The sequence below is a fragment of the Rana temporaria genome, chromosome 6, assembly GCF_905171775.1.
Source record: "Rana temporaria chromosome 6, aRanTem1.1, whole genome shotgun sequence".
Lineage (NCBI taxonomy): Eukaryota > Metazoa > Chordata > Amphibia > Anura > Ranidae > Rana > Rana temporaria.
Window position 1 is genome coordinate 4315738 of NC_053494.1, and position 24174 is coordinate 4339911.

At 46.6% G+C, this 24174-nt stretch overlaps 1 protein-coding gene across 2 annotated transcripts; it reads right to left on the reverse strand.

Annotated features, from left to right (window-relative positions):
• Window positions 1-752: 752 nt before the first annotated feature.
• Window positions 753-14234, reverse strand: LOC120942920 (flocculation protein FLO11-like). Of its 2 annotated transcripts, XM_040355874.1 has the most exons (5): window positions 14049-14234; window positions 10814-11080; window positions 10532-10617; window positions 6891-6941; window positions 753-5926 (listed from the first exon to the last, which is right to left on the reverse strand). In XM_040355874.1, the coding sequence occupies exons 2-5, from the start codon at window positions 11061-11063 to the stop codon at window positions 4040-4042; spliced, it is 2274 nt and encodes a 757-aa protein (XP_040211808.1). In that variant the 5' UTR covers window positions 11064-11080; window positions 14049-14234; the 3' UTR covers window positions 753-4039. The 2 variants fall into 2 exon arrangements, with proteins under 2 accessions (XP_040211808.1, XP_040211809.1); XM_040355875.1 differs by lacking the exon at window positions 14049-14234 and having other exon boundaries at window positions 10814-11131.
• Between the last annotated feature and the right edge of the window lie 9940 nt (window positions 14235-24174).

Genomic DNA, 24174 nt, shown 5'->3' on the forward strand with positions numbered 1-24174 from the left:
TTCTGCCTCCCCTTATACTGTGCCCTTTGTGTTGATTAGTCTTTGATTTATGACATGTGTTCTCATTATTTAAAATTGATTTTATTGAAAGTACTAATTGTAACGGTCAGGGGTTAACGCCGTTACGATATTCCATTCCACCAACCCAAGACAGCTTCCGACACTCCACAATCCAGCAGACACGACCCATTGGATTTTCCCCAGAATAACGAGACACAGCTCTGTCCTCTGGTTCCAAACAGAATGACACTTTAATGGTAAACTCAGGTTTCTTATATACAGTTAGAAAGCATGCTGCAGGAATCAAAGGGACAATGACACACTCCACCCACAACATCACACAATGGGAATTCCCGACAGAAAAAGTCAGATGGAGCCTACACACGGTCGGAATTTCCGACCTAAAGCTCCCATCTGACTTTTTCTGTTGGGAGTTCTGACCGTGTGTTACGAGGGTTTAAGTGTGTGTTCTCCAAAGCATTGGTGGTTGACAACCATCCCCCACCATAATTAAAAAAAAAAAAAATCCCAAAAAATTGCATTAGAAAAACAGCTGCACAAATACTGTACACAAGAATATCCAAAGAATTGAATGAGGACCCTGTTGTAACCCTGGTTCCCCAGACTACAATTATCCAGGCTAAAGTTTTCTACAAACACCTTCATGTCCTCATGATGTCCTTTCTAATCCGAAATCAAATTCACTGCTAAAAATTAAGGAACAATGTTTCATAAAATGAAAGTAAAGAAAGTTGAAAGTTTAATAATTTACTTTTATTTCAATTTAAATGTACATTTTAGATTAGTTCGCATAATTCTGAAAATACTCCTGTATTCAGAACTGTATTCCATAAGACATTAAAGTAGTGGACTAACTTTGCTGATCATCAAGTAAGTCCACTATTAGTAAAGCTTATAAAGCTCATTTTATTGTTATATAATGTTTCTAAGAAATTATCCTACACAGTTCAAAATTGTAAGAGCGGTTTTGCATCTTCTGATTCAGAAGTTTTACGTGCTTTAGTAGCTTTAGTATTTTATGATGTGATGTTGTTGCATCATGGATTTAAGTCTGTTAGAACGAGTGATTATTTTGGTGTAATTGAATGTTTCTTGTGGGTCAAAGGTGACATGATATCTTCAGGGTCAAGTGTTCCAGTCTGGAGATCAGAGGTAACATCTTCAGGGTCAAGTGTTCCAGTCTGGAGACCTGACATCACATCAATAGGGTCAAGATGAGTTCTGGTCTGGGGACCAGAGGTGACATCTTAAGGCAAAGGGTTCCAGTCTGGAGACCTGAGGTGACATCTTTGGGGTGAAAAGTTCTAGTCAAGGGATCAGAGGTAACATCTTCAGGACCAAGTGTTTCAGTCCAGAGACCTGAGGTAACATCTTCAAGAGTTCCAGTCTGGGTATCAGAGGTAACATATTCAGGGCCAATTGTTCCAGGCTGGAGACCTGACATTATTATTATTATTATTATTATTAATAAACAATGCTTATAAACGCAGTCTTAACCATGGGCCTCGATGTGTATGACCATAGTGAGCAGGACGATTCTGATGTTCTTAATCTAGCTCCTTTACTGGCCTGGATGCAGTGAATGACTTGCATAGCGCTACACAGATGCGAACTGAATCGCCTCAAGGTGCTTTTTGCAGCCAAGTGTCTTGCTGGCTGGTGCGGACATTGGGCCAATTTGGACAATCCAATTAACCTACCAGCATGTCTTTGGACATCACATCAATAGGGTCAAGATGAGTTCTAGTCTGGGGATCAGAGGTGACACCTTAGGACAAAGTGTTCCAGGCTGGAGACCAGAGTTGACATCTTAAGGCTGATAAGTACTAATCAGGGGATCAGAGGGAGCATCTTTAGAACCAAGTGTTCCAGTCTGGAGACCTGAAGTCACATCAATAGGGTCAAGACTAGTTCTGGTCTGGGGACCAGAGGTGACATCTTAAGGCAAATGGTTCCAGTCTGGAGACCAGAGGTGACATCTTTAGGGTGAAAAGTTCTAGTCAAGGGATGACAGGTAACGTCTTCAGGACCAAGTTTTCTAGTCTCGAGACCTGAGGTAACATCATTAGGGTCAAGAGTTTCAGTCTGGGTATCAGAGGTGACATCTTCAGGGCCAAGTGTTCCAGTCTGGGGATCAGAGGTGACATCTTCAGGGCTACGTGTCCCATAAGCCCAGGAGTAGGTGAAGTAGTTGGAAGATTAGTCATCAAGTCCTGAAAAAAAAGCTCTACATTTGAGTTGTCTCTGGTGGTAGAACAGTGGTGAAACTGTTTGTAGAAGATCTGACAGTGGAGAGAGTTGGACATAGTTGGGCCTAGATTTGTAGTTGTGTCTTCAATGTAAAGAGATGTTCTTTATAGAGTGTGGTTATTTCAAGTTAGTTAAGGAAGTTCTATAGCCTGGAGCTGAAGGTATAATTGCAGCATTACTGTCAATGTCCTATAAAGTAGTAAGTTCTACATCTGCAGATACAGTATATCCACTGTAAACAGAGTATTAGTTATTTCTGTTGCTGTGATGATGTAGACATGTACAAGAACTGAGAGTGGAGTTTCAGAATTAGGCAAGGTGTTGTCTTCTCTTGAAGTCGTTGTTTCTCCTGGTGTAGGTATAGCAGAATGTCATATTAAGAGTTACATATCCTGGAACTGAGCTGACAGGAAGGTTAAAATTCTTTCTGCAGCGTCCTCTGAGTGAAGGGATGTATCATTTGTGGTTGGTGTAAACATTTATTTAAGACTTATCATGGTGACTGTGGAAACTGACAGTCCTGTTTTTCAGGATCAGTTAACAACAATTCCTAGATGGTGTAGTTGAGGTTGTGGCAATGTATTTCTTAAAATTGGGGTTGATATGTTAGAATTGGTTACAGCTGGAGTAAATGTTCTAGGTGTTGTAAGCTTGGTGACCTTACCCGGAGTAGTGTGCTGTTATCAATTGTGCCATCTGTTGGCATTGTGGTTTTCTGTGTGGTATATACTGTACAGAAGGGGAGGTGATACTTGTATCTATGTTGTTTCCATAATGTTGTATTGGCGGGGTCTTCTGGGCAGTCAGTAGAGATGTATGGGCTTGTTGTGGTTGTGTTTAGAAGAGTAGTTGGGCTAGATGTTAGTGTTGTGATAATGTCTGGGACGTTATTGCTAGTGTAGCCTTCTGTCATTGTGGCATTATATGTTCTATATTCTGTAGTTTAATTGTGGCATTCTGTGTTGTATGTACTGGAAGGGAAGTGATAATTTTGTGTATGTTGCTTCCTAATGTTACATTGGTGGTATCTTTAGGATAGTCGGTGGAAATTCTTGGGTTTGTTGTGGTTCTGTTTGGATGAGTTGTGTTAGATGTTAGTGTTGTGAAAATGTTTGTGCATTTATCGCAAGTGTGATAGACCAAACTGGGACAGAGGCTTCTGGAGGGGACTGCGGGCTAGCCTGTTGCCTACTGATTATGGGCCCTGGCTTTTAAGGGAACACTACTATTTGGGAGGGTATGCCTGTAGGACCCTTGGAGTGGTGTTTGTGATTCACGTTCATGTCTCCCAAATACACACAGGCTTTGGATCCATGTTTAGGGCCTAGATGCAAAATTACCAGCAATGACTGCTTCAAACTGTGAGACTCATAGCAGACTTTAGTATCATCAGCTCAAGCCACCCGTCTGGGGTCTCCTGCTATAATTTGATTATTGTAAGTAGGTCTCTCCCATGGTGTGCCTCATAAGTGTCTTTCACCCATTGTTAATTGTGCTAATTAACTCACCTATTATTTCTGTCTGTCTGCTAGAAAACTATTGTGGGATGTTATATGATGTGTAATGTTGTGTAATGTTGTGTTATGTGTAATGTACTTTGTTGTGACCTTGGGGCTGGGTTAGAAGAGTAGTTGTGTTAGCTATTAGTGTTGTGGTAATGCTTGTGACATTATCATTAGTGTAGCCTCCTGTGGTTGTGACATTATATGTTGTATATTCTGTTGTATAATTATGTGGTGTTGTATCTTCAGAAGGAGAGATGCTACTTTCATTTATGTTTTCCCCCGATTGTTGTATTGGTTGTATCTTCTGGATGGTCAGTAGAGATTCCCGGGCTTGTTGTGGTCATGGTTGGAAGAGTTGTGTTAGTAGTTAGTGCTGTGGTAATGTTTGTGACATTATTACTACTGTAGCCTCCTGTGGTTGTGACATTATATGTTGTATACTCTGTAGTATAAGTTGTTGATGTTGTATGTACTGGAGGAGAGGCGGTATTTTCATTTAGGCTGCTCCCCAATGTTGTATTGGTTGTGTCTCCTGGATAGTCAGTGGAGATTCCCGGACTTGTCGTGGTCATGGTTGGAAGAGTATTTGTATTAGCTGTTAGTTCTGTGGTAATGTTTGTGACATGATATGTTGTATACTTGGTTGTATAATTATTTGGGGTTGTATCTACATAAGGAGAGATGGTACTTTCATTCATGCTGCTCCCCAATGTTGTATTGGTGGTGTCTCCTGGAATGTCAGCAGAGATTCCTGGGCTTCTTGTGATTATGGCTGGAAGAGTATTTATGTTAGTGGTTGGTGTTGTGACATTTTTACTATAGCCTCCTGTGGTTGTTGTATTGTTGTATTGGATATATGTTGTATTGGTTGTGTCTCCTGGAATTCCAGTAGAGATTTCTGGAATTGTTGTGGTCATGACTGGAAGAGTAGTTGTGTTAGCTGTTGTAATGTTTGTAACATTATATGTTGTATACTCTGTAGTATAATTCTTTGGTGTATCTGAAGAAGGAGAGATGGTACTTTCATGTATGCTGCTCCCCGATGTTGTATTGGTGCTGTCTACTGGATAGTCAGTAGATATTCCTCGGCTTGTTGTGGTCATGGCTGGAAGAGTGGTTGTATAAGTTGTCGGTGTTGTATGTACTGAAGGAGAGGTGGTACTTTCATTCATGCTGCTCCCCAATGTTGTATTGGTGGTGTCTTCTGGAATGTCGGTAGAGATTCCTGGGCTTGTTGTGGTCATAGCTGGAAGAGTAGTTGTTTTAGTGGTTGGTGTTGTGCTAATGTTTGTGACATTATCACTATAGCCTCCTGTGGTTGTGACATTATATGTTGTATTGGTTGTGTCTCCTGGAATGCCAGTAGAGATTTCTGGAATTGTTGTGGTCATGACTGGAAGAGTAGTTGTGTTAGCTGTTGTAATGTTTGTGACATTGTATGTTGTATACTCTGTAGTATAATTCTTTGGTGTATCTGAAGAAGGAGAGATGGTACTTTCATGTATGCTGCTCCCCGATGTTGTATTGGTGCTGTCTACTGGATAGTCAGTAGAGATTCCTGGGCTTGTTGTGGTCATGGCTGGAAGAGTAGTTGTGTTAGTGGTTGGTGTTGTGCTAATGTTTGTGACATTATCACTATAGCCTCCTGTGGTTGTGACATTGAATGTTGTATACTCTGTAGTATAAGTTGTTGGTGTTGTATGTACTGAAGGAGAGGTGGTACTTTCCTTTACGCTGGTGCCCGATGTTGTATTGGTGGTGTCTTCTGGAATGCCGATAGAGATTCCTGGGCTTGTTGTGGTCATTGCTGGAGGAAGAGTAGTTGTGTTAGTTGTTAATGCTGTAATAGTGTTTGTGACATAATCAGTAGTGTAACCTTTTGTCGTTGTTGCACTAGGGGTTGTATATTGTGTAGTATCATTCCTTGACGGTGTGGCATTTTGCGTTGTATATACAGGAAGAGACGTAGTGGTTTTGGTCATAGTATTCCTTGAAGTTGCCATGGTGGTGTATTCTGGGAAATAGGTGTGATTTTCCGGGATGGCAGCCGTGTTTTTTAAATTTTGTCTGTTTACTTCATTTATTCCCAGTCCCGTGATGAGGATCATAATATTGAAAATAATTAAGATAGTTATCCAATAGAAGTTTTTCTGAAAGACATAAAAGCATGTGATGGATCTATTAAACATAGATGGTGGCATTCCTCATCATGTAATACGAAGAGACCATGCTACGAGCAATAGAGACCAGGGGCATTGCTAGGTCTGCAAAATATCTGGGGCTAGAGCCCATAGTGGCAGATACCAACTTTTTTGCAGGCCCCGGGGGAGGGGGGGGCACGCGGGTGATAAGCAATTTTTTGTAGGCAATGGTTGGTGTTGGCGTTTCAATCATCACAGCCGCACCTCTGACATTGAAAAGACCTGGCTGTGAGGGCGGAAGAGCGGTGATGCAGGGTGGGCAGGGAGAGATGATGCCATCTCTGCTCATCCACCTGTTTCTCTCATCCCCCTGCCTGGCTCTCTCATGCAACCTGCCTGCACGCCGCTCTTGCCACCTGGCTGCAGAGAGGCCACAGCCCGCTGGTTAGGCAAGGACATCAGGGCTATGGGCCCCAGTTTCAGGGCTATAGCCCCAAAAGCCACCCCCTAGCAATGCCACTGATGGAGACCAGCAAAATTGAGCAGATTCACTAAAATTTTAGCATGGGGCCCTTGGGCAGTGCCCAAATGGTCAATCCGCCCCTAGTTAGCACACATTTGCAAACACATGCATAAGCTACAAGGCCTCTTCATATATGAGGGGCAGGTGGGCCTGGAGGTGGCCCAATCCCCCTTAAAGGAACAGGAGCACACTGGACACCCAGCATGTAGAACAATGGCAGCAAAGGTGCCCAGTGTGTCCCGGGACCATATTTACACCAGTAACAAGCAAATGGCCCCTGCCCCCACCTATAACTGGCCTTCACAGCAAAGAGCACATGGATTGGTTCAACCAGACAACACTACAATAGTAAGCCTGGAGTGGGTCTATGTCTGGAGCCTCACCACTGTTCTAATGTAAGACTGAATATTTTTGTATTACATCACAACTTCTCTTAGGGGGATCACCAACCTGGAAAGTACTCCTCTTGCGGGTCTCCTCAAAAAAGCTTTCAATGTCCTCCTGCCAAATACAACATAAGTGTCAGGAGCTGCAAAAGGACTGATTTTCAGTTTAAATAAAAGGAGAGAGAGACAGAAAAGATTAAATATTACAGATTTAATCATTGTTGATTCTGCCCCCCAACCCCCCTCGATTGGCCCCGCCCTCTATATTTTCAGTAGATCGTTCTGATATTTTGAAAAAAAAAATCTCAAGCTGCTCCTTTTTGCTAGCTTTCCAAAATACAAAAAGTATGGGTTTAGGATGCACCAGCAGAGGGATCTGGTGGAGGTCAGAGAGGGAGGCATTCGGGGTGTAAAGGGCGAGTGCTTCGCTTCTGGGCATGCTCAGAAAAAAAGCAGTATTGCACTGCCACTGAAAACAGTGGGCTAGATTCAGATAGGTGAGCGGATCTTTAGATCCGCGTAACCTATCTGATTTACATTACACCGCCGCAATTTTTTGAGGCAAGTGCTTTATTCAGAAAGCACTTGCCTCTAAAGTTGCGGCGGCGTATCGTAAATCCCCCGGCGGAATTCAAATTCCGCGGCTAGGGGGCGTGTACTATTTAAATCAGGCGCGTCCCCGCGCTGATCGAACAGCGCATGCGCCGTCCGCAAATTTTTCATTGCTCCAAATGACTTTGCAAGGACGTCACTGGTTTCGACGTTTACGTAAATTACGCCCGGTCGTATTCGCGAACGACTTACGCCAACGACGTAAAAAATTCAAAACTCGGCGCGGGAACGAGGGCCATAATTAACATAGGATATGCCGCACTTACCCCTGCTATAGCAGGGGTAACTTTCCGCCGGAAAAAGCCGAACGCAAACGACGTAAAAAAAAAGCGACGGGCGGTCGTTCGTTTCTGAATCGGCGTAACTCCTCATTTGCATAATCGATGCGTAAAAGATATGGAAGCGCCACCTATCGGCCGGCCTGGAATTGCAGCCTAAGATCCGACGGTGTAAGTCACTAACACCTGTCTGATCTTAGGGATATCTATGCGTAACTGATTCTATGAATCAGCCACATAGATACGACGGCCAGACTCAGAGATACGACGGCGTATCTTCTTTCTGAATCCGGCCCAGTATCTTTATAGCAATTTGACTGAAGTCATTTCTCTAGATAGAAGACTTAAATCTGAAGTTTAATTTGCCTTCCCATATTCCTCCTTGTCCTCCTTATTGACATTAACCACTTCAGTATGAATTATCATGAAACCCCTACGCCACTTTTTTGTGTGGTTTTCCACCATTGACGTCTATATCATACCTTTATCTAGGATAAGGGTCTGGTATAGATTAACCAGTTGCAGACTTTGGCTGTTCTACACACGCCCCAAAAAAATGTCAACATTGTACACAGGGCGTGTCTAGTACATCCAGTCCTTCTGCCCTGCTGCCGTGACCCCCCCCCCTCTGTCCCAGTACACAGCAATTTAAATTGTGATTAATCACAGCTGCATTGCCGAGTACACAGAGAAGGTTCGGGCAGCAGGAGTAGTAAAAAAAAAAAAAGAAGCAGTTTGGCAATGTTTATCAACAACATTGCTCAGCCGTGAATGCTGAAAGATATAAAGAAACATTGTTTCATTTTGTATCTTTATGTTCATTCATCTACAGATCAAAGGGATGAACTTCCATCTGCAGATGAAGTCAGTTAAAGCAACCTGACAAGTGAACCAAATTTTTTTTTATTAAAAGTTCTTCTGTTTCATCCCTTTTTAACCCTTAGTTAACTCTAATCCATGGCTGATTTTTTGTGTGGGTTTCCCCCATTGACATCTATATCTTACCTTCATCTAAGATAAGGGTCTGGTATAGATTAACCACTTGCAGACATTGGCTGTTCTACAAACAGCCAAAAAATGTCATCATTGTACACAGGGCGGGCCAGATTCAGGTACATCGGCGTATCTTTGTGCCGGCGTAGCGCATCTCATATGTGCTATGCCGACGTAACATTGAGAGGCAAGCTGAGTATTCACAAAGCACTCGCTCCCATATTTATGCCAGCGTAGCGTAAATGGGCCAGCATAAGCCCGCCTAATTCAAAGTAGGCAGGTAGTGGGCGTGATGTATTGAAATTAACCGTGACCCCATGTAAATGAATAGCCGATCAAACGGCGCATGCGCGTGCATGCGTAGAATCACGTAGCATATACTCCCTAAGATACGACGGCTCAATGCGTACGATGTGAGCGTAACTTACGCCCAGCCCCATTCATGTACGACTTACGTAAACGACGTAAAATACGACGCTATTCCCACGCCCATACCTTAACATGCCTTACCCCTGCTTTATGAGGGGTAAACTTACGCCGGACGTACGCCTTACGTAAACGGCGTAGCTTACTGCGACGGGCGCAAGTACGTTCGTGAATCGGCGTATCTAGGTCATTTACATATTCGACACGTAAATCAACGGAAGCGCCCCTAGCGGCCAGCGTAAATATGCACCCAATATACGTCGGTCGTAGGAAGCCAAAATTCAGGCGTATCTTGTACTGTGAATATGGTGCAGAGATACGACGGCGCATCCTAGAACTTACGTGGCGTATCAACAGATACGTCGGCGTAAGTTCTCTCTAAATCTGGCCCGTCATGTCTAGTACATCCAGTCCTTCTGCCCTGCTGCCGTGACCCCCCCCCCCCTCTGTCCCAATACACAGCAATTCAACTCTGATTAATCACAGCTGCATTGCCGAGTACACAGAGAAGGTTCGGGCAGCAGGAGTGAATACAGAAAGACACAATGAAACATTGTTTAATTTTGTATCTTTCTGTTCATTCATCTACAGATCAAAGGGATGAACTTCCATCTGCAGATGAAGTCAGTTAAAGCAACCTGACAAGTGAACACATTTTTTTTTATTAAATGTTCCTCTGTTTGTTTGACCCCTTTTTAACCCCGAGTTTATTCTAATCCATGGCTGCTTTGAAGCAGCCAGGAACTGTAATTTTTTACCATTGATTTAAACACCCGTTGTACATTGTAAATGTCAGTGTTGCTGCGGTAGGTTGTATACATCGCACAGATGCGCCACTTGACAGGCAGGGCCAGGGCACCCCCCAGACATGATATTTCATAGAGTTTTGCAAATTTCACTTTAAACCTTATTGAAATTGCTGCTCCCCTCCAAATGGAATTTAATTTATTTATTTTTGCTTCAGTACATGCCCTCTAGGACAGTGCCCACCCCCCCTCCCCCTCCCCATGCCATTTATTTGATGACTCTTTGCTCATTCGTTTTGGAAAATGACCAGAATTTATTTTAAACTTTCATCTCCCATCGAATTTGACGGCACCCAAACTTCACTCAGAACCCTGCCCATACCGGACCCAGGCGGGTTCTGCTCATCACAAATCCATCACATGCTATTTCTTCTTCTCCTGGTAATTTTTTTGAGACCAAATAGGTGATTGTAATAAAAACCTCAAACACCATTTTCATTTGCTGGTTCAAACCAATATAGCGTAATTAAGAATTATGTTTAGAAGGTGTTTTGAGTGCGGCACATTTATCTTTTGATTGGGAATACAAATAATGTAAAGTATTTATATGATGGTAAGGAGGCAGAAAACTGAACATATATGATATTTACATTGGTTGTGGTGCTGTCAGGGCTCCCCCTGCTGGTCAATATTGTCTGGACATCTACTGATGAACTTGAAGTCGCTTCAGCATCGCCTGTCAAGAGAAATATAAATAAAACGACAAGCTTACGAGCAGGGCTGCTGTTAGAAACATGGGCCCCATACAGCCAACCAGACAGGGCCCCCCTCACACACAAAAAAATAAAGTTTACTATGCTATATCTCCAAATGATGCCAATTTTGTCTAAATTTTGATTCATAATGAAACAAATCACACATCTTCTACAGACCTTTTAAAACAGACTCCCGATCACCCACATCTTCCTTTATCGATCCCTTTGTGATTTGTATTCCGGACAGATCTTTGTTTTGCAGATCGGTTGTCACCATCCCATTAGAGTGCTCTGATTGGAGGGGAGACGTTGTGTACTGCCCGGGGAATGGGAAGAGTTCTTGCATCCATTGCTTAGAACTGTCCTGGTTCTGGAGGTTCTGGGTCTTCTCCTCAGAGGTGCTCCTCTCTGGTTCATCGGTCACCATCAGAAGATTTTTCTGCCCTAGAAGTGGGTCAGGACAGAACTTATATCAGTTTTTAGGCTCCATTCACACCTAGGCATAATTACGCCCGACGCTCGATACGCTGGAGGGGAGAAATACAATTGCCCTCTATGGAGATGGTTCACATCTCCACGCCGAACGCTGAAACGCCGATCGCCTGAAGCTCAAAACAAGCCCCGGACCATTTTTTTCAGGCGGCTTCGGCGTTCGGCATAGGAGATGTGGACCTGGGGGTTAATGGGGGTTAAAATCGCGGCGACAAAATCGTGGTACAAAACGCCGCAATTTGTCGCCGCAATTCGCGGGACAAAACGCTGCGATTAGGTGTGAATGCAGCCTAAGTCCCCTTTCACACTTATACGACTTGTCTCACGATTTTGGACTGCAAAATCGTATGACAAGTCATTCTCCATTATTTTCAATGACAACTATTCATACTGGCACGACTTTAAGTTGTGCCTACTTCAAAGTAGTCCTTGCACTACTTTGGTCCGATTTTGATGCCACTTACACAGGCATTCATTGAAATCGCGGCCGCGAATCGCGGCAAAATCGCGGTAAAATCGCGGGACTTTGAAGTCGTACAAGTGTGAAAGGGGGCTTAGATGTCCATATATGTATTCTTTATTCGCCTCCTTGTCTGCTCAATAACCAAATTACCGTATTTTCCGGCGTATAAGACGACTTTTTGCATCTAAAATCATGCCCCAAAAGTCGGGGGTCATCTTATACGGCGGGTACCTGCCATCCATTATTCAAAAGCCGCGCCTCCTCCTCAGGCTGTTCCGTGATAGGCGGAACACTCATTTTCCCAGCAGAGCCTCTGTTCAGTGTTCCGCCTATCACGGGTGCCTTCTCATCCTCGGCCTCGGACGAGAGGACATCCGTGATAGGCGGAACATTGAACAGAGGCTCTGCTGGGAAAATGAGTGTTCCGCCTATCACGGAACAGCCTGAGGAGGAGGCGCGGCTTTTGAATAATGGATGGCCGCCATCTGACATACTCTGCAAACAGAAGAAGGTAGGGAGATGGTCGAGGCAGGGAATGGAATGGCACAGTGAGGCATGTATAATGGCACAGTGAGGCATGTATAATGGCACAGTGAGGCATGTATAATGGCACAGTGAGGCATGTATAGATGGCACAGTGAGGCATGTATAATGGCACAGTGAGGCATGTATAGATGGCACAGTGAGGCATGTATAATGGCACAGTGAGGCATGTATAATGGCACAGTGAGGCATGTATAGATGGCACAGTGAGGCATGTATAATGGCACAGTGAGGCATGTATAGATGGCACAGTGAGGCATGTATAGATGGCACAGTGAGGCATGTATAATGGCACAGTGAGGCATGTACAGATGGCACAGTGAGGCATGTATAATGGCACAGTGAGGCATGTATAATGGCACAGTGAGGCATGTATAATGGCACAGTGAGGCATGTATAATGGCACAGTGAGGCATGTATAATGGCGCAGTGAGGCATGTACAGATGGCACAGTGAGGGGTCGTCTTATACGGTGAGTAGATCCCAAAACCAACATTTTAGCTGGAAAATTAGGGGGTCGTCTTATACGCCGGCAAATACGGTACGAATATTGATGGGAACCCCGCTAACCACCAGGAAGAAGAGTACAGCCTGCGAGGCTCAGGATATTCGCTCCCTCCCCCCTCCTCTGCCTATAGATTCTGAAAGAGGAATATGAAAGTCTAAGGATCAAAGTGTCTTAAATGATCACATTGTAACACATGACAGATTTTTAGACTTCCTACAGGTGACACGACTCTGGCATAGGAGTCTGATAGTAACACCGCAGGGACAGAACACCGCAGGGACAGAACACAGCGGGGACAGAACACCGCGGGGACAGAACACCGCAGGGACAGAACACCGCAGAACACCGCAGGGACAGAACACCGCAGAACACCGCAGGGACAGAACACCGCAGAACACCGCAGGGACAGAACACCGCAGGGACAGAACACCGCAGAACACCGCAGGGACAGAACACCGCAGAACACCGCAGGGACAGAACACCGCAGGGACAGAACACCGCAGAACACCACAGGGACAGAACACCGCAGGGACAGAACACCGCAGGGACAGAACACCGCAGAACACCACAGGGACAGAACACCGCAGGGACAGAACACCGCAGAACACCACAGGGACAGAACACAGCAGGGACAGAACACCGCAGAACACCACAGGGACAGAACACCGCAGGGACAGAACACCGCAGAACACCACAGGGACAGAACACCGCAGGGACAGAACACCGCAGAACACCACAGGGACAGAACACCGCAGGGACAGAACACCGCAGAACACCACAGGGACAGAACACCGCAGGGACAGAACACCGCAGAACACCACAGGGACAGAACACCGCAGAACACCACAGGGACAGAACACCGCAGGGACAGAACACCGCAGAACACCACAGGGACAGAACACCGCAGGGACAGAACACCGCAGAACACCGCAGGGACAGAACACTGCAGAACACCACAGGGACAGAACACCGCAGAACACCGCAGAGACAGAACACCGCAGGGACAGAACACCACAGGGACAGAACACCGCAGGGACAGAACACCGCAGGGACAGAACACCGCGGGGACAGAACACCGCAGGGACAGAACACCGCAGGGACAGAACACCGCAGGGACAGAACACCGCAGGGACAGAACACCGCAGAACACCACAGGGACAGAACACCGCAGGGACAGAACACCGCAGAACACCACAGGGACAGAACACCGCAGAACACCGCAGGGACAGAACACCGCAGGGACAGAACACCACAGAACACCACAGGGACAGAACACCACAGGGACAGAACACCGCAGAACACGGCATAACACAGCAGAACACCGTAGATTCACCAAGCACAATTCAGACAGATGTAACATTATATTGGAATAAAAGTAATAATAATACAAAAATTGTCGCACTTACCGGGCTTGTGAAGCACATCACACACTGCGGGGAGTTTTATTATCGACTCGCTGAGCTTATCTAATGCTGGAATTTTTCATCTCAAAGTCCTTCCCGGAGTAATCCGAGTAATGTATTAGGAAAGAATAGGGGAAAACCACCTTTATTGCTAATAATAATAGAGTGTGACTGTGGGGTAGGGGACATTAGAGTGTAAGCTCCTCTGTACAGAGACTGATGTGATTGGCTCAGTGTTCTCTGTACAGCGTCACGGTATATGTCAGAGTTATATATACATGTATAATAATAGTGTGTGACTGTGAGGGGGACATTCAAGTGTAAATTTTTGTTTTTTTAAAAATCTTACAAACATAAAACAAAATAAAAACATATTTACATATACAAAGAAAATTAAAGAGTTATATATATATATAAAATATCTTACATCAGCATAGAAACAGAACAAAAAAACATAAACCTCACCCAGAATGTTGTGCACCACCAACTCAACAGGAAAACCTGACACTGTGCGTTCCACTCGAACTAACAGGCTACTAAGCGAACTAGAAAAAGTGTCTCAAAATCAAAATCCAGGTGAGTCTAAAAAGACCCGTATGACCACTCTGCATAACTCAAGCCGGAAAGGAAAGGGATACCCAGAGCCCCACCCACCTGCTTATAGACGTCTACATTGAAGGGGGACTGAAGCAAGAAATGGTCCACTCTCTCCTCCAAACCGCCACACTCCATTCTTGGACAACCATGGTTCTCCACAGAACGAAGCTTCAGGTTGCTCTTCACATAGGGCCAGATTCATGTAGATTTGCGGCGGCGTATCGTATCCCGTTTACGTTATGCCGCCGCAAGTTTCCAGCGTAAGTGCTTGATTCACAAAGCACTTGCGTGTACACTTTCGGCGGCGTAGCGTAAAGCCGTCCGGCGCAAGCCCGCCTAATTCAAATGGGGCGTGTATCATTTAAATTAGGCGCGTTCCCACGCCGAACGTTCCGCGCATGCTCCGTTTGGAAATTTCCCGCCGTGCTTCTGTGAAATTACGGCGCCCCGACGTGTTTTTTGAACGGCGATGTGTGTAGCGTACTTTCGTATTCCGGTACATCTTATGCAAAAAAAAAAATGTAAAATTCGACGCGGGAACGACGGCCATACTTTAACATGGATGGTCTAAATCTAAGCCATGAAATAGCAGGCTTAAGTTTGCGACGGGAAAAAACGACTAGCGACGACGTAAGAGAATGCGACGAACGCGCGTACCTTCGTGGATCGCCGTAAACAGCTAATTTGCATACCCGACGCGGAAAACTACGCGAACTCCACCCAGCGGTCGCCGAAGTATTGCATCCTAAGATCCGAAGGCGTACGAAGCCGTACGCCTGTCGGATCTTAGCCAAAAGCCGTCGTATCTTTGTTTGTGAATTACAAATAAAGATACGACGTGGCAAATTTGAAAGTACGCCGGCGTATCAGCAGATACTCCGGCGTACTTTTTCTGTGAATCTGGCCCATAGAGTCTGCCATGGAACAAGTGCCAGGCCAAATCCCCAAACTTTTAAAGGGATTCTTTCTAGATTCAGCAAACGCAGACCCTCCCTCAAAACAGGGCCTGGGCAATGCTTCAAGGCCAGTGGTTCACTCAAGGCAGATTCAACAACCCTCCTCTCCCAGGCCTTCCCAAGAAGAGACTAAGGCCTTGTACACACGATAGGTTAACCAGAGGACAGCGGTCTGATGGACCGTTTTCATCGGTCAAAACCGATTGTGTGTGGGCCCCATAGGTTATTTAACCATCGGTTAAAAAAAAAAAGCCAACTTGCTTTAAATTTAACTGATGGATTCCTAACCGATAGGTCAAAAACGATCGTTAGTAGGCACGACCATCGGTTAAAAATCCACGTATGCTCCTAATCAAGTCGACGCATGCTCGGAAGCATTGAACTTCATTTTTTTTCAGCACGTCGTTGTGTTTTACGTCACCGCGTTCTGACACGATCGGTTTTTTAACCGATGGTGTGTAGGCGCGACGGACCATCAGTCAGCTTCATCGGTTAACCTAAGACAACGGTCCTTCAGACCGTTCTCATCGGATGGACTGATCGTGTGTACGCGGCTTAAATTTTCTCATTTTTCATTGCCAAAGCATTTTCAGACATGGGGCAATGTAACCCAGGAGTTTACCATGTCGGACCCTCAGGCTTTTCACTGGACCACCATTCATTCAGCTCTGCAGAAAAAGCCTATAAACCAGGACCATTAGAGTGTAAGCTCCTCTGGTACAGAGACTGATGTGACTGGCTCAGTGATCTCTGTACAGCACTGCGGTATATGTCAGTGCTATATACATTTATAATAATAATAGTGTGAGACTGTGGGGGGATGTTATTATAATATTATTATTATTATTATTCAGGATTTTTAAAGCGCCAACAGTTTGTGCAATCTGAATTTGCTGAGGGCGGGGCCACCCGGTGACGTACACGGATGACCCCACCCCCTCTGACACCACAGGGAAACTGCAGGAAACGGGTGGCATCAGAGGGGGCGGGGACACCCGTGTACATCACCGCGTGGCCCCGCCCTCAGCTATATAAGAGCTGTCAGAGAAAGAGAAGCGTCCTATTAAGGCGCATCTGTAGCGCCTTTTTTTTTCCGTCCCGTCAGAGCGAAATGGATCACATCGTTGTGCTTTTTTATTTTTTTATTTTTTAATGAAGGACTTGTCCCAAGCTGGCTCTTCTTTTTTTTCCATTCTTGACAGTTTTTCTGATGGAATAGTAGGGGTACAATGTACCACCTTTAACAATTCACACAGGGGGCCCCCTTGTTAAAGGGAGCTTCCAGATTCTGATAATCCACCTGCCTGCAGACCCCCACAGCTACCGGGCAAGGGTTGTGGGCATGAGACCCTTGTCCCCATCAACATGGGGACAAGGTGCTTTGGAGTCCAGACCCCAAAGCATCATCCTCATGCTGAGGGCATGTGGCCTGGCACGGTTCTCTCCCCCCTCTTTTCCTGTGGCCTGGCAGGTTGCGTGCTCGGATAAGGGTCTGGTATGGATTTTTGGGGGACCCTTACGCCTTTTTTTTTTGGTGCGGGGAGGGGGTTCCCCTTAAAATCCATACCAAACCTAAAGGTGGCTGGTATGGATTTTCAGGAGGACCCCTACGCCATTTAAAAAATAAATTGGCGCAGGGTTCCCCCTAATATCCATACCAGACCTGAAAGGCTTGGTATGGAATCTGGGAGGACCCCCACGCAATTATTTTTTTAAATTTTGGTTCGGGTTCCCCTTAATATTCATACCAGACCCCTTTTCTTTTTTTTTTTTAAAAGTGTATTTTGTGCGTGTACTCGAGAGAGGAGCCGGACTGCAGGAGTTGGGAGTAGGCAGGCCTCCCCCAGAGGCAATCTGCCACCTTTCTCCATGCCCCGGGTGGCAATGGCGGGTGTGTGAGGGAGTCTTCCCACACAGCCCGCCCTACCTGCTCCGCTTTGAAGCCCAACGGGGCAGAGGGACTCCCTATAAGGGAGTGAGAGGATTTGCCCGCTCAACCAGCCCCGTTAGTCCTTCGCCTCTCTTTTTTAGAGACCGCGTGGTCAAAGTGCGTGCATGTTAACCCAATTCCGAGTGCGTGTAAGTGTGGTGGTTTTTGTGGGAGGGGGGTGGGCGTACTAAGCGCAGGCTTACCTCGCATAGCACACCCACCGGGAGCCAGGCTGAGACCACCAAACTCAATTCACATGTAGCTGAGACCGTGATCCGAAACCCCTAGCTGCAGAGGTGAATGGCTTGTCAGCGCAGTGCCAATCGCGTTGAGCCACCGCAGCTCCCTTTTCAATGACTTTTATCTGTATTGCCGGGACCCGACAATTCATTATAGCCGCGAGTAGTTTTAAATGACTTTTTTTCCTTTAGAAATATCAATTTGTGCAGGGACAGTTCTAAACACGGGAAACATGCGCTACTTTACAGGCATACTATACACCCCCCCAGGCACAAAATTTAAAGGAATATTTCACTTTTATTGTTTCACTTTAAGCATCATTATAATCACTGCTTCCGAAAAAATAGCAGTTTTAAAAAAAAAAAACATTTACATTGATACATGTTTCCTGGGGCAGGACCCGGGTCCCCAAACACCTTTTCATGACAATACCATGCATATTAACCTTTAAAATTAGCACTTTAGATTTTTCATGTTGTTCTGCCATAGTCTTTTAAACGGTGTTCCGCGGCTTTCGAATTTGCCGCGAACACCGCAAATTGTTCGCTATTCGGCCAACAGGTGAACACCCGATGTTCGAGTCAAACTTACGTTCGACTCGAACATCGGGCTCATCCCTAATAGGGAGGTATTGAAGATCTGTAATAATGATAGGGTGTGACTGTGGGGGGCATTAGAGTGTAAGCTCCTCTGGTACACAGACTGATGTGACTGGCTCAGCGATCTGTGTACAGCACTGCGGTATATGTCAGAGCTATATAAATGTATAATAATAATATTAGTGTGTGGCTGTGGTGTGAAATTGGAGTGTAAGCTCCTCTGGTGCAGAAAATAATACTCTTGTGGGTTTTCCTTATCTGCCCTTATCTACATCCCTGAGCATTGCTCTCTTAAAATGTAGAGGTGGGAATAGTGGGGTAGATTCAGTAAGCAATTGCGTCTGCGTATCCATAGATACGCAGCGTAATTGCTAAGTAGCGCCGGCGTATCGACTTTCTGTATTCAGAAAGCTCGATATGCCGACTGCAGCCTAAGATATGCGTGGCATAAGGCTCTGATGCTGTCATATCTTAGGCTGCATTCTTACGATGGCCGCTAGGTGGCGTTCCCATAGTGGTCAGTGTAGAGTATGCAAATTGCATACTCACGCCGATTCACAAACGTACGCGCGCCCGGCGTTCAAGTTTTACGTCGTTTGCATTCGTCGATTTCTGCGTAAGGCTGCTCCTGCTATTAGGAGGCGCAGCCAATGGTAAGTATACACGTCGTTCCCGCGTCGCGATTTTCAAAATTTACGTCGTTTGCGTAAGTGAATCGTGAATGGCGCTGGACGCCATTTACGTTCACGTCGAAGCAAATGACGTCCTTGTGACGTCATTTACCGCAATGCACGTCGGGAAATTTTCCTGACGGAGCATGCGCAGTACGTTCGGCGCGGGAACGCGCCTAATTTAAATGATCCACGCCCCCTACGGGATCATTTAAATTACACGCGCTTACGCCGGCCACTTTTACGAAACGCCCCCGCAAATTACGGAGCAAATGCTTCGTGAATGATGCGTAGCTCAAGTAATTTACGGAGGCGTAGCGTAAAAACGGTACGCTGCGCATCCGTAGTAGTGCGCGCCCCTACCTGAATCTACCCCAGTGCCGACAGGTGTTGTGGTTTAGAACCCATCAGTTAAGCGTTGATGCCTAAAACATGGACCAGGGATTCGTTGCCTTTAGACATGTGCACGGCCGAAAAATGTGTTCATTTTCGCTACATTCTGTTTTGTTTTGTTTTTTTCGTTTTTTGGGTCACTCGTTATGATTGCAATTCATAAATTCGAAAATCCAAAAATAGGAAGGAAAATTTGAAAGAATATCTAATAATAACTAACTTTTAAATTATAGATATTGGAATTTCCTTTTAAATTTGTCTGTTGGTGAACGTAACGAATACAAATTTATCCAAACTTACGAATGCCGCATCTAAACAAATGGAACGGAACAAATTAATAATAAATAATAATAAAACGTTTTTATCATTATAATTTTTATTTATTAATAATAATTTGTTATGTTCCAGTCGTTTAGATACGGCATTCGTTATTTCAGATACCGTATTTATCGGCGTATACCGCGCACTTTCTTCCCCTTAAAATCGGGGGGAAATCGCGGGTGTGCGAAATACGCCGATACCCCGCCGATCCCCGCTGTCTCCGACATTGTCTCCGACATTATCCGAGCCGAGTGTACTGCGCACTCAGCTAGGCTTGGCCACGCTTGGCTCCGCCCGCAGCCACGCCATAGGAACAGAGAGGAGCCGAGAGAAGCTGAGTGCGCAGGAAATCCCGCTCCGCACAGCGCGCCAAATTTGAACACACGACGCTGCAACCCCTTGACGGACCCCGCCGCAGACGGACACCCACAAGTCTCGAGGGACCCCGCGCAAGGCCGCAGACGGACGCCAGACAAGGCCGCCGATGGACGCCGGGCAAGACAGCAGACGGACCACAGCGCAAGGCTGGACGGACCCGCGCAAGGCCGCAGGCGGACGCCGGACAAGGCCGCCGATGGACGCCGGGCAAGACATCCAAAATGTAAGTTTTTCCCTAAACTTCCCTCCTCAGCTTGGGGTGCGCGCTATACGCCGGCGCGCGGTATATGCCGATAAATACGGTAATTCGTAACTTTGGATAAATTTGTATCCGTTACTTTCACTAACAGACAAATTTAAAAGGAAATTCCAATACCTAGAATTTAATAGTTAAGTTATTATTAGTTAGTTATTATTTCAGATTTTCGGAATATCAGAATTTCAGAATTTACGAATTTATGAATTTACGAATTTTCGAATATGTGGTAAATTAGTTTTCGTTAATTCGGATATTTCCAAATGAACAAATTTGGCAAAATTTGTTATAAAGACGAATTTGGAACAAAAAAAAAAAATGTGCCTAATTGCTTTTTTACAGAAACTGATTGGAGGATTATGGAATGTGAACAGCACAGGTTGCGTACACCCCTACTGTATACAGGTTCACTTTAACATTTCCTAGCTCTGACATTGGATCGGTAATGGCGGCTGTGTCCACGTTCTATGTATAAAATGGCGCAACGTAACAGTTTGCTTGTTATTATCGAAGTCTGGAATCTTTCACGTGACCGGAGTTTCTTCTGAGTTTTTATGATCTTTGGTCAATAAAATGCTTTTTATAACTCCAAAGTTCAGTTCATAGCAGAGAGACATGAAATAAAATATCAGGATTGGAAGGGAAATGTGACTTACAGCCCAGCCAGTAAAAAAGTGAACAAACTATAGAAGTATAAATATTGTAGAAGGGATTCACCAAAAGAGGAGCAGGAACATCCCACTAACAAATAAATAGAAAGGAGCCCCCCCAGAGGGTTGTGAATATTAAAGGGGTTGTAAAGGTAAATGTTTTTTCAGCTATGCATTAAGGTGAAAAAACATCCGACGGTACCGCCCCCCCCCCCCTCCCGAACCCCCGTTTTACTTACCTCACCCCTCGAAAGTCCGGCGCGCGTCCATGTGATGGTCTTCGTTTCCCAGCCTGGCCATTGATTGGCTAGGCTGGATGGATTGATAGCAGCGCAGCCATTGGCTGGTGCTGCTGTCGATCACAGCGGATGACGCGGCGCGCCGGGGGGGCGGGGCCGAGTGATACAGTCGGTGGCTATGCCAAAAGCTTTCCACAATGCGAGCTCGCATGAAGGTAGAAAGCTTTTGCGAGGAGGAGCCGAGACAGCCACCGAGGGACCCCAGAAGACAGGGGGGTGGATTCAAGAAGCAATTGCGCCTGTGTAACCTGATTCAGGAACCTCGTTACGCCAACTGCAGCCTAAGATATGCGCGGCATAAGGCTCTTATGCCACGCATATCTTAGGCTGCATTCTTGCGATGGCCGCTAGGTGGCGTTCCCGTTGTGCTCAGCGCATAGTATGCAAATTGCATACTAACACCGATTCACAACGTTGCGCGAGCCCTGCGTACGCAATTTACGTCGTTTCCGTATGCCGGTTTTTGCGTAAGGTTGCCCCTGCTATTAGCAGCCTTGCGCGGCCTTGCGCGGGGTACGTCGAGACTTGTGGGTGTCCGTCTGCGGCGGGGTCCGTCGAGGGGTTGCAGCGTCGTGTGTTCGAATTTGGCGCGCTGTGCAGAGCGGGATTTCCTGCGCACTCGGCTTCACTCGGCTTCTATCGCGTGGCTGCGGGTGGAGCCAAGCGTGGCCAAGCGTGGCAGCCAATGTTGCGTACACCCGTCGTTCCCGCGTCACAAAATTTTAAATTTACGTAGTTTGCGTAAGTGAATCGTGAATGGCGCTGGACGCCATTCACGTTCACTTTGAAGCAAATGACGTCCTTGCGACGTCATTTGCCGCAATGCACGTCGGGAAAGTTTCCCGACGGAGCATGCGCTCTACGCTCGGCGTGGGAACGCGCCTAATTTAAATGATTCCCGCCCCCTACGGGATCATTTAAATTGCGCGCGCTTGCGCCGGGCATTTTGCGGCGCGCCCACGCAATTTACGGAGCTTCTGCTCCGTTAATCGAGGGCAGCGCAAAAAAATTGCGGGGCGCAGGGCAAAATCGTTGCCCTGCGCCTCCGTAATAATTGCGCAAATCTACTTGAATCCGGCCCAGGGTTCGGGGACACTCTGTGCAAAACGAGCCGCACAGCGGAGGTAAGTATAACATGTTTGTTATTTAAAAAAAAAAAATTGTAAGATACAAAAATATATAGAAAAGGTTAACAAATTTTTATTTTGTTAATATTAAAAAGTCAGTACATGCATGGGCTCTGCTTCCCCTAGCGCTTCCTCCAGTGCTGCGTCCCTAATCACATTACATGCTGCAGCCTGCAGACACGGAGGGAAATCAGCATTCGGCTGCCCCTAGGCAGCAGTGCGCCCTAGGCGGCTGCCTAGTTTGCCTAGTGGTAGCACCAACCCTGCTGACATTTTGTTATACTTTTGTAGCACTGTCCCCGTAGGCCAGGGGGAGGAAACCTTGGCCCTCCAGTTGTGGTGAAACTACAAATCCCATCGTGCCTCTGCCTCTAGGGGGTCATGCCTGTGATTGTCGGGGTCTTGCAATGTCTCATGGGACTTGTAATTTCAAAGCAGCTGGAGGGCCGAGGGTTCCTACCCCTGCCGTGTTGGCTTCATTGGTCTCACCCTGGTTACCTGCAGCTGGTTGCCAATGATTCCCACTTAGATGCAGAGGATTTCCCGCTTGGTAGCTGAGGGTTTCCACTGTTGCTAGGGGGATTCCCATTTGGTTGCTAAGGATTTTCCCACTTTGTTGCTAGGGATTCCCGCTGTTGCTGTTGGCTCCTACTGGTTGCACCCCTTACTCCAGTTTGCTCGTTACTCAAAGACCAGTCCAAGGTATTTGGGGTTTTGTATTTATTTTGAACTTGGATGGGAAAAGGGATTATTATTATACAGGATTTATAGAGCGCCAACAGTTTGCACAGCACTTCACAACATCAGGTAAGACAGTAGAGTTACAATACAGGAGGGATCAGAGGTCCCTGCTCATTAGAGCTTACAATCTAGAATAGAAGCAGGGCCGCCATCAGGAATTATGGGGCCCCTTACACAGCTTCAGGCATGGGCCCCCTGAAGCAGAGAACCGGGGAGGGGGGGGGGATGTGCTGCCGCGTCAAATTGAGAAGTGGGGGTGCCACGAATTGGGGGGGGGGGGGGGTTATTGCCCTGGGGACCTCAGGGCCCCTTACAAAAAAAAAAAAATAATGAAAAATTAGGGGAAAATCGTGGGTGCGCGTTATACACCGATCCGCGCTGTCTCTGAGCGCCGCCGCCGACATATACCGAGCGCAGTACACTCAGCCACGCTCGGCTCCGCTCGCGGTCACGCCCTGTGCCGCCTCCTGGCCTTTATGCGGGAGGAGCCGAGCCTAGCCGAGTGTACTGCGCTCGGTATATGTCGGCGGCGGCGCTCACAGACAGTGCTGGAGAAGCGGGGAGGACACCGCCAAGGCCCCGAGTGTACTGCGCTCGGTATATGTCGGCGGCGGTGCTCAGAGACAGCACAGGAGAAGCGGGGAGGACACCGCCAAGGCCCCGAGTGTACTGCGCTCGGTATATGTCGGCGGCGGCGGCGCTCAGAGACAGCGCGGGAGAAGCTGGGAGGATACCACCAAAGCCCCCAGTGTACTGCGCTCGGTATATGTCGGCGGCGGTGCTCAGAGACAGCGCGGGAGAAGCGGGGAGGACACCACCAAGGCCCCGAGTGTACTGCGCTCGGTATATGTCGGCGGCGGCGCTCACAGACAGCGCGGGAGAACACCGCCAAGGCCCCGAGTGTACTGCGCTCGGTATATGTCGGCGGCGGCGCTCACAGACAGCGCGGGAGAACACCGCCAAGGCCCCGA